This window comes from Anser anser, assembly GCF_964211835.1.
Source record: "Anser anser genome assembly, chromosome: 4".
In the NCBI taxonomy this organism is placed as follows: domain Eukaryota; kingdom Metazoa; phylum Chordata; class Aves; order Anseriformes; family Anatidae; genus Anser; species Anser anser.
In genome coordinates, this window is record NC_139724.1 from 54,669,316 (window position 1) to 54,680,279 (window position 10,964).

General features: G+C 39.8%; 1 protein-coding gene across 3 annotated transcripts in view; it reads left to right on the top strand.

Annotated features, from left to right (window-relative positions):
• The window catches only part of SMIM14 (small integral membrane protein 14), a gene marked incomplete at its 5' end in the record, with an annotated part of 53,123 nt that extends 42,227 nt beyond the window's left edge, over positions 1 to 10,896 (top strand). For all 3 annotated transcript variants that reach the window (XM_083836251.1, XM_083836252.1, XM_083836253.1), the window contains 3 exons: positions 419 to 467; positions 7,142 to 7,290; positions 7,742 to 10,896. In XM_083836251.1, the coding sequence (XP_083692377.1) occupies positions 419 to 467; positions 7,142 to 7,290; positions 7,742 to 7,774 (231 nt within the window). In that variant the 3' untranslated portion in view covers positions 7,775 to 10,896. The remainder of the gene's footprint in view (positions 1 to 418; positions 468 to 7,141; positions 7,291 to 7,741) is intronic.
• Between the last annotated feature and the right edge of the window lie 68 nt (positions 10,897 to 10,964).

Genomic DNA, 10,964 nt, shown 5'->3' on the forward strand with positions numbered 1-10,964 from the left:
TTTATTGTTAGGTGATCACAGAGTATTTCAATGGTGCTTGATTCAGATAATAGTAGTAACACGTATCTATTTCAAACCCCAAATGTGTGTGTGGGTGGAGAGCATATCAGAATCTATATTGCTATAGATTTTTAACTTGAATTTTAAAAGGCATTCAGTGGCTGCAATCCATGTGGAAGCAATAACACTTTAGTCAGGTGATTTTAAATTATTATGTAAATAGTGTTCAGAAACTACCTCAATGCCTGGGATTCTTCATGTACTGTACGCCACGTGATGCAGTAAAAGATGGGTTACAATTTCCCTTCCCTTGAACTTGTGCTCTGATAATATACCGCATCATGATTTCAGTACAAGCTGCCTGAGTCTCATTGCTAAGTCATTGCTAACTCATTGCCTTTCTTTTCTTCTGTTTCAGCTGAGACAATCACAGTCGTACTGCACAGACACAGAATGCCTTCAGGAATGTGAGTAACTATTGAGATCAAGTGCATGGAAGTGAAATAAACAGTCGTAATTGAAATGCAGTCTGACTGGTCCTTGAAATACAGCAGTTGGTCTTCTGTTATAGGAACATATTAAAGGAAATCAAATACTACAGTAGTGAAATCATGTGGGGGAGGTAATTTCTGAGAATCTGTGATTCAGATTAAGGTTTATACATTTGAAGCATTGTATGGGAGGGGTGGTGGTGAGCGAGCTGGAGGTACCAGTACATCAGCACAAGCATTGAACAGGCACCAAGCACTATTGAATCTTACCACTGACCTTCGAGTAAGCTTCAAGTTTAATTTTCACCCTAAAGAGAGAATCTGGAGAGGGGTGTTATTTTTCCCCCTTACTGTCATGGCAGCCTTACCAGTAAAGCCTGGCTATTCAGCTCTGGCAGCTCTGGCTGGTAAGCCAACATACACTGTGACTGTCTTTCTGTTTGACTCGGTGGCTGTATAGTTAATGAAGCAGAGTACTGATGTGTACACTTCCTTGAAATTTGCTGTGAAACACATCAAAAAAAACCCTTCCAAACAATGAGCATTACTGGAATAATCAAACATTACCAGCTTCTGCAGGGAAGTATGACTGTGTAGAAGTTATGCAGTAATGTGAGCTTGCCCTGAGGTGCTCTGTTTACACTGCTCATAGTCTGAAGGGAACGTTGCCAAATGCTTATAAATAAAAATGAAGTGGATCTGTTTTTCCTATATTGCTTTACCAATTGAGCATATAAACTTGCTCAATTAGCCTGCATCAGGACTACTGTAAGGCTCCCAGGGAGCACCTGAGCAGTGCTCCTGGAAGTAGGAGCAGCCGATGCTCTTTCTGCAGAGGGTGCTTGTGTCTTCTACAGGTCTGGGAGCAGCACAGTCAAGGTTTCTCAGATGCTGGGGAGAGTGCGTGCCTTCATTCACTCATGTTCCTCCTTCTTCACTCCCCAGTAAATCCTGGTTAGAGACGGGCATCTAGCTTGTATTTGCACTGTGTCCTCCAGGTGTGAAACGCTCCCAGATTCATTGTCATGATGGGCTGAAGAGGAAAACCTATGAGCTCTAAAAGAGTGGGAAGCACATCTGCCATAATGGCACTGCTGGCTTTACTTTTTCCTTATGGACTTTCCAGCCATATATCTGAGACCTCCAGCAAACCTCCTCTTCCTAAGCACACCTGTCCTTTTTAGTTTTCTAGACCTTAGGCTTCTATGTCTATTTTTTCTTGAATATAGGAGAGGAAATCATCAGTATTTATACGTCCCTTAGGCTAAAGGCTGTATAAATGAGTAAGTTCTGTTATGTATGAGCACAAAGCTTGTGGGATTGCTTTTGTGCTACCAAGTCATAGTACAGTGGAGATGTGAGCGGTTTGTGGCAAATTGCTTTCCATCCTGAAAGGGATCCATGCAGTAACTGTCTGTGCAGATGCAAGCAGTTTGGCAGCAATTGTTCCAAACCAGTGGTTTATTTCAAAAACCAAAGCAAAAATGATAGAGTAAATCCTCTCCTATGTTATTATATTGCTTTAAATTTAGTTTTAGCGAAGGTATTTTTCTGCTGATGCAACGACAGTGACTGCTTATTTGTCAGATTATTCTGTGATGCTTCTGTGGTTCTGCACTTGGACCAACATGTGAGACTCACAGGAGTCAAAGGCAAAAATAAACAGATTTAGCCTGCAAAAGCTTCTAGAGACATTTTCGGAGACAGATTAAAACAGTTCTGGACCAATCTTCTGCCCATTGCCTCATTCCCATTCTTTTGAGCTATATCACAATGAGCTCATGTTTGAGGTGGACCTCCTCTTCCCTAAGTCCCAGAGCTCCATTTTGTGCTACTTGCTGCCTTTGATTCCTCATTTCAGGACCTCAATGTGAAGAAACTCATTTTACTCCCACCCATTTGCTCATTCCCTGGATTCGATCTTCCTTTTGGAAGCACAGCTGGGAGTGTTGTCATACACAGATTCTTCAGTTGCAGGGTTGTGGAATAACTGATGAAACGTATGTGGTTTTGTCTGGGGAAACGTCGGGGCTGTGGCTCAGCCAGTGTCACAGCAGCATCATGCGTTTTGCTGTTGATACCAGCTGGAAGTTTTCAGAAACGCCCTACATTGATTCTTCCCAAGTAAACACTTCGTTTCTTCAACCCTTGATTTCAGATCTTTTTTAGATTTTTGGACACAGATCAAAACAGTAGCACCAGCTGAAGTACAAGACTCCCTCAGTGACATTTTTGTGTTACTAGCTTTATATTCTTTTTTACGGTTGTTCGCACCATTATATTGCAGTGACTGCCTTGTGGAAAGTTTTCTGCCAGGTCTGGGGCCAGTGCTTTTGGATTTGTGCGCCTGCCACAGGAGGATATGAGCACCACTTCAGAGAGCATTTGGGCATTCTGCTCGATGGCTGTTCGCCATCAGGATATCTGCTGTGGTGGGAAAGCATGCATCAGGCTGATGACTGTTCCCTCTGTTTCAGTGGGTGCCTTGGAGAAAGAAGGATGCAAGTTTTTTGCGACACATTAATGTTCTATGGGATTCTTTATGCTCAGCACATCAGAAGACCTTACAGGATCTTACAGTTTCCAATAAAATGAGGAATAGAAGTGATAATTCTTTTCTGAATTCTGCTTAATGCAAATGTAGGGTAGCAGAGTGGAGAGTGTTTCTCTGAAGTGTGTTCCAGTTGTAACATCAGTGGTTCGTCCAGCCCAGGGAGGATCCCCAGCTGGCACGGGGCTTCACTGATGGCTCATGGCCCTTCAAAGTCATCCTACCCCGTGGAAGGAAATCAGGGGCCACCGCCTGAGTTTCTTCTCTGTGTTCTAGCAATTCCCAGATGTAGCAACCTGGATTCTCTGCATTCATATTTTCAACACTACTCTTTTCAGTGCTCTACTGGTTTGTAATGTTAACAGTCAAGAGATGACTGTCTGAAATGTTGTCTACCCTACTTCCAAATTTTTATGTATTTGAAAATTAATGTGTATCAGTGATTCATGTTGAGTTGTACTCCTCTGGGGGAGTCACAGCATCCTAGCCTAACGACATGAAACATCTGCCAGCTCTTCCCTCCCTGTTCTGGTAATTCGTTTCTCCTTTCCTCCACTGGAGTCCATTTTGGCTCTCTTCAGTTTCCTTGTCCCTGCCTTTGAGTCTGTCAGCTTGCAGGGCTTATCTGTTGAAGGTCCCACAGGCTCTTCGTCTTCCCTGATAATTCATCTGTAAGATACCTCTCTTCATATGGTTTCCTGCATTTCTTTCACAGAACAGGAAAGGCTAAAAGCACTGTGGAAAGAAGATGGCACAAGTCAGAGAACATACTTTTGCCTTTCTATGTGCTGATGTTAAACAGTAAAAAGCTGAAGATCCAAAAGGAGACATTTCTACCATGAGAGGGCAGACAAAAAGCACCACATGGATTATACTTTTTTACTGTAAAATAAACGCAGTCTTTCCTCCTTTTCTCTAGAGTACAACCTCACTTTGAATGAAAAATAGCACTTTAAGAGGAGAACTAATCTCATGTAAGGAGTATTTAACAAGGGTACTTATTTTAATTCTTGAGATTTCAGTTGCATGATCAGGAGGTGGTTGACCTGCAATCTTTAGAAATTATTTTTATCAAACTCATCATTTTAGTATCTTTGACTGCCTTCTAGTAGAACATTAAATGAAGTGGCAAACATCTGCCAAATAAGATTTTTTTTGCCTTCCAGTCTCTCTCTGAGAGAAGACTGGTTGATGTGGCCTAGTGTTGTTGTTACCTGTTCTAGTCTCTGTTTCTGTAGGAGAAAGCAAGCCAAATAATATATATCTTGTATGTGGAGCAACAGCTGTGACTCAGTGTAGTCATTAGCTTCCATGGGAGTTCATCCCACAGTCTCAAACCAGCCCCTCATAAAACTTTCTCCTGCACAGAGATAATTCAGCCATGGCGTAAAAACATCCGTGGGCAGAGCTGCTCCCAGGCTTCGTTCAGAGTTGCGTGGGTATGTAGGTATGCTGCGCCCAAGGGACCAGATGCTCTGAAAATAAAGACCTTGGGCTGGATTTGGTGTTCTGTGGAAAGCCAGGTTAGAGACTATAAGCTTCATTTCACTGAGTGGGACAGGTTGTAAAGGGGAAACGCACTGCAATGTTCTGTAGTAGTTGGTGTCTCCCAAGCACTGAAGATTAATTACTAGATCTTGCTGTAATCAAAATGGATGGTGGCAGGAGCATTTGTTTGTGAGGTCAGGACAGGACAATCTCCTAGTTATCTGGAGAAATTAGAAAATATCACCCAGGTAACCTTTAATAGATTAAAAGGATAACCTTTAATCTTCAAGAAATCAAAAAACATCCCAAAATTACCTCAGAATATCAATTATAGGTGAAACTGCTTTGTGAACTCTCAGAGTGTTTTCTTGTGGCCATCAGCATAAATTGCATCCTACTTGGTTTCAGCTTCACTCAGCTGTTCTTTATCCATAGGCTGGCCTCATCTGATTACCTTCCGATCTCTGTGCTGGAGCTCTTTGTAGTGTAAGATTCACGACTTCTACATGCTATTTCTCCCAGTAGCTGTAACAGCTTCTTGTTTGTTCTCTTGATTTGAGATGCCAAGCTTGGAAATGTGTTATTTACCCCAGCTGTGTGAGACTTTGCTTATTCTCATCTCCTCATGTTAAGAGATTAAAGTAGCAGATTCTGAAATCTCTCTCATCCTTATTAAAACACATGTCCATTTGTAAAAGAAGTGGCTTTAGTGGTACTTGAATAGTATAAACAGTGTTGTGGCTGTTTTAGTATCTGGCATGCTTTGAGTAGGTAGCGCAGGGCCAAGCCGTGTTAGATCAGCTGTTGTCTCACTTAGTCTAGAACACGTTTTGGCACATTTGGCTCCATCCAAATGGTATTACGACGCATGCTGGGTAGAATTTATGCCTTGTAGGAATGCCTGTGGTTTCCCACTGTGGTTCCTTTAACTCCCTTCCTTGACCTGTAGCATGAGCCGACCTACCACCATTTGCTTACCCTAAATCCTGTTTAACCGCAAGCCCTAAGTGCACTATGGTTCACCAACAAATCCAAGAACTTCTAGGAAGGCAGCCTGACTAGTCCTTGTTTCCCTGCATTGTGTGTAGAATCCAGTTAACAAGTGATCTGAATTTTCAGTGCTCCCTGAGCATACGTGCCAAAGCAGGTACCTAAGGCTGTCCTATGTGCTGCTGAAGGTGATCTCAGGGTGGCTGTAAACGTTGTCTGGAAGCCCCCAGGTGAAGCAGTTGTTCTTTTCAAGCCAAATTGCATGCTGCTTTGCTGGGCTGCATATATAACAAAGGTCATCCAAGATTTGACATACTGATACATCATATTACGTATGTTTTCTGAGTCAGTTTTGTGTTTAGAATTTAATGAGTTAAAGGCTGTAAGATTCTCATTTATTCAATTCGCACTGCTCCTCATATATAGCACCCTTTGTGGACTCAGATCTCCAAGCGAATTCTCACTTTTCATTGTATATATTTCTAATAAAGTTCCTGTACATTGGCAACTTCTTAAGATGTGAATTGTCTATATTTTGGACATTCAAAAGGCAGGAACTATATGGCAGTGTCATTTGCTCAAACACGTTAATGATTTTGTAGATACTGTGAGAAGTATGAACTTCCATAATACATTTTTTTTTCTTATTTGACATTTTTGAGTATATATGATGTTGGTAAGGGGCATCAGTCCAAAAGCCCTGGTTTGTAAGTCTTATTCACAGAACAGCAGTGTTGTGCGTGGAATAGCTAGCTGTAAGCTTCCCCACAGTGGCCCGCTGCTGTGTCTTATCTGTGTTACCAAGACACCACTTTCACGGAAGAGTCTCTGATAGCAATGCTACCCAGTATGACAGTGATGAGGATGGTTCTTTGCTATCAACATCAGCCTTCAAAGAAATGACTGACTTCAGCAGTTTACTGGGTATAAGTTATCTAAAAAACATTAAATCATAGCAGCTTCCAGCCCATATTGCATCCAGATTTGACTCCATAATGAGATGATCCAAATGAGTCGATGAGACAACTGAAAAATCTGATGGATACAAGTGTTCCTATGGAATTTTCCCATGTGTTGAAGTTTTCATCTGAAGTAGTAAATAGAATGGTTCTTCTTGTTTTGAAGGTTATTCATTATAGCTTTGTATTAAATGCCTTTGAAAACAAACAGTTAACACTTAAAATCAATGACAGATTTTCTTGTTTCAGATAGTGCATTTTCAGGAAGTGAGAAAAAAACAGCCTTATATAGTACTAAACAAATCTCTGATTCTGGTAATTTTATGGACTAGAACATGACTTGTTTTATTGGCAGCGTGAAAGGGAAGCTAGTTTAGAGATGAAGATGCTAATGTTGAGAATCAAGCTGAATTCCGTACTGTGCCACAGACTTCATGCGTGGTGGTCAAACTTCAGGGTCTACCAGATGAATGTGATTTTTTCAAAAAAGTGACACTAACCAAGAATTACTTGCCTTAAGCACAAAAGGAAGGACTAACTAGAAAATTGGATTGAAAAATGTTTACCTTTTTTCTGATATTTATGTTGCATTTTTGTTTTCATTTTGAGGAAAGAACTCTGCTGTCGCTCTGTTTTATAACTTGAGTTTTCCTTGTCTGTAGTGCCAGGACCAAATTTCTCCGGTGACAATGCCATCAGCTTCGCCATGATAGTGATGGCCTGGGTTGTGATTGCATTTGTCTTGTTCTTACTGAGACCTAGTAATCTGAGAGATTCCAATACAGCCGGAAAGCCCACCACCCCACGTCATGTAAGTGTCTTAGAGGGACTATAATAGTTTAAATGTATTTGGTTTTAATACAGATCACGTTGAAGTCATTTTTTTTTCCTTAAATTGTTTTTCCTGTACTTTCTTCTACGTTTTCTTGGAACTCTATTAATAATGTAAATAAGTCAAACCAAAGTGAATGCAGAATCACAAAAGCCAGCTCTGAGGTCTGCCATCAGATGGAGCTAAGGTGCATAGGTGCGTATGCATAGGTGACTGAGGGTGGGTAAGGACGTTCTGTGGACACTGTCTCTGGCTGGAACTGCCTCCTGCTTTTTATGTATCATAGATTTTAGGTAAGTAAACAAAACTGTAGCATGAAAATATGAAAAAAGTCTCCTGAGTTCTTTTTTTCATTGGTAAATCCTCTTCTGTGAGGCCATGTTCTTAATCCTGTGTATGCTTTTTTTCTTTTTCTCCTTCCTTCCCCTAGGGACAAGAACCACCAGCCCCACCAGTGGACTAGAGCGTTCAGGATCAGAAAAATTCAGCAGCTAAAACCTTGCACGACCAAATGGACGAAGTGACCAGATTACTCCAAAACCCCATTCAATACTGTTCTCTTCTCATTTATATAGAGCAGAATTCAGCAGTTATCTACATGAACTGCTTTTAGCTACTTCAATTTTAAGTTAATTTTTGCTTTGTATGTTACTACAATTCCTGGTAGGTTATAATTTGAATAATGATAAGGCGTTGCAGGGTTCTTTTGGTTGTTACCGTAAGTGTGGACATTCCACTCAGTCTTGTTACAGTGATCTTAATTTCTTTGCAGTGGTTTCTGATATGCGTTGAAAGAAAATGAAAATCCCTGTGCATCTATAATAATGGAAAAAAATTACTGATCTTTCTTCAGATTAATCCAATTTTTTTCTCCAGTATACTTTTGAGAGTTATATTATGGTTGCAACTATTAGTTTAGTTGTGCTGTGAAAAAATGAAATTATTTTCTATTTGCCCTGGGTTCAGAGCAGCTTTTAGCCTGGTCTTCGGACCACTAATATAGTTTTCAGGATTGTTGGCAAAAGCACGGATTTTCCACTAGAATTAAACTGTATGTTTGTGTGTGTGTGCAAAGAAGTGAATGTGATATAACTGCTACTGTCAAAGTCTTGACATATATATTGGGAACTGTACACAAAAGATGTTACCACCAAAAATGAAATTAATTTAATCTTCTTTAATAAATGATGCATCTTATTCAATATATTTTCAAAAATATATATTCCAAAATCAGATTTATTTACTTATAGACTTTATGAGAAGAGAAATCTAGTGAGAAGAACTTGGCAGAATTTTCTGTCCTGGTATAGTCTTTTAATAATCATTATTTTAAGTTTTTAGCCATGAAGTAATGTATATTGGGCAGGATGAAATCGTACCAAGAGGTTACCAACTTCTGGTATGCAACACATCCTGGATGTTCAGTTTTTTTCACTTGTACGTTATCAGCAATTCCTAACATTTCATCCTTATCTACTGGTTGTAGTAGTAGAATAACAAAATTGCAGGTGATTACATATGGCATGTCTCTTCCCTCTAATACTTGTGTGTATGTGTGGTGTGTTTACGTGTGTGTATGTGTGGCTGTGCACGTACTGGTGCACATCTCCCATTGTAGCAAATGGGAATGACTTTTTTATGTACATTAATTTAAGAACATTTTAAAGATGTACAGAAAAGCAACACTGTATATTTTTCTTGATCAATATGAAAAACTGATGAGAATAATGTAAAGAACATTTTTATGTTACCAGCACGAAGCTTCTTTCCATAAAGGTCAGTAGAACAGGCGGATGGGAATTCAAGGCCTTACTCTAGAAACCTTTATTTCATGAGGACTTTAGTTACGGAGCTGAAGGGGCTAACTGTTCAGGTGCATAAAGGTTTGTATTAATGGGCTCTAACAAAAATCTCACATCAATCGCGTGGTTGACAGGCACAGGGTTTTCCTCCTCAGGGTAAACAGTGGGCCAGCTAAGCCTCCTTGCAAAGGTACAGTGTAGGCCTGAAGAAAGGCTTCTCTAGTTTGATGTAATCACCCTTTGAATTTCTGTGGAATAGCGTGCTCCCAAGCACAGAGCATGAGTTAAAAATCAAACAAATGAAGAAGATTGGGCCAGGTGCTCTCAGTGACATCCGTGCGCTGCCCTGTAAAGCAATGGAGTTGCAGCAGAGAAGCTGAGTTTGTCCCATTGTGTCTAATGGTGTCCAGGCCACAAACACTGTAAAGGTATCACTGGGACAAGCGGTCTGACTGTGCTTGCTTTTTGCCTTTATGTTTCTGTTTGGAACACTTTTTGGAACAAAGCAAGTAATAGGGCTTCATTTTGTTGAACTAACAAGGAAATATGCATAATCTACTACACTGACCTTTTCTCCAAGATTTTTGGCCAGAATCCTTTACTACTGGATGCATAAAACAGGCTTCCAATTGATTTAAAAATTAAATAAATAAATAAAAATGAAACAGGCTTCATTTCAGCCAGAGCGAGCCACTCCTCATCCTGCTGGAAGTTAGTGAGATTTACAGCAGATGCTCCTCACTCATGAGGATTGTTCTTGCTTTATGTAAATGTCTCTGGATGTATTTGTAAAACTCACCGTGTGCTCCCAGCTCTAGCGGTCTTGGCAAACAAACTTTCTGTTCAGAGTAATGTTGTGTTTTACATTTAAATGAATTGTCTTTGCTTGAAATTCCTCTAAGTAATTGTCCCAGTGATTTTATACCTGTATGCTTTCCTCATGTAAATTGCTATTTTAAATTTTCTATGTAAAAGAAAATCATTGGAATATTTTATTGTGAAATGTTTTACTAAAGAGCCAGGCCACTATCCCAAATCAAAGTGTATGCCTTTTAAATTCAGATACGCTTTCCAAGACACAACCTCCAGGTCACCACTCTTAATGAAAAGTAACTAATGATAGGACTGTATTTTGCCACTCTTATTCATGTTAAGTAGTGCCTTACTCATACAGTAGTTGCACTGAAGCTTGTGGTGGGACTACTCTGAGATAATGTACTAGTAGCAGCTTTGGTAAGGGTGGCAGAAATCTGGCCTTCAGTGATGTGGTTTGCTGACATAACTGTATCATGGTTACAGGTGCTTATGGTAAATTTTGAAAAGAAGCGTGGAAGAGATTAGTGGGATGTGAAGCTTCGGGATATAATTAATTCTCTAATAACGGTGTTAAGCTCACATAGTAAGTGACACGAGTTGTAGCGACTTGGGAGATATGGAGGAAAGTTTACAATTATACCTTAGCTTAGAACTTCGTTAAAACAATAGTATTTTTAGAGTCTGCTTAACACAATTACTATACTCTGAAATGAGAAATCATATGTATTCATGTATTGTCTGCCGATCACTTAGCCTTGTAATGTTCATTATTGAAAAAGGAAGAGTGACGATGTGATGTATCTAATGTAAATCAGTGGTTTAAAATGTCTGAATTATGCCAAACAAAAAATCATCTGTGCCATTTGCGGTTTCCTAGTAATCTTTTACTGAGTACTTGGATTGGGATAAAGGGCTTGTACTATGCACTTTTTATTGACTAAACAAAATAAATAGCAATCATTAGTAACCTTTTGTCTTGGTCTGTTACTTTGTATAAGATGTAGGACTGCACCAACCTATGAATTTCTAAGGTGA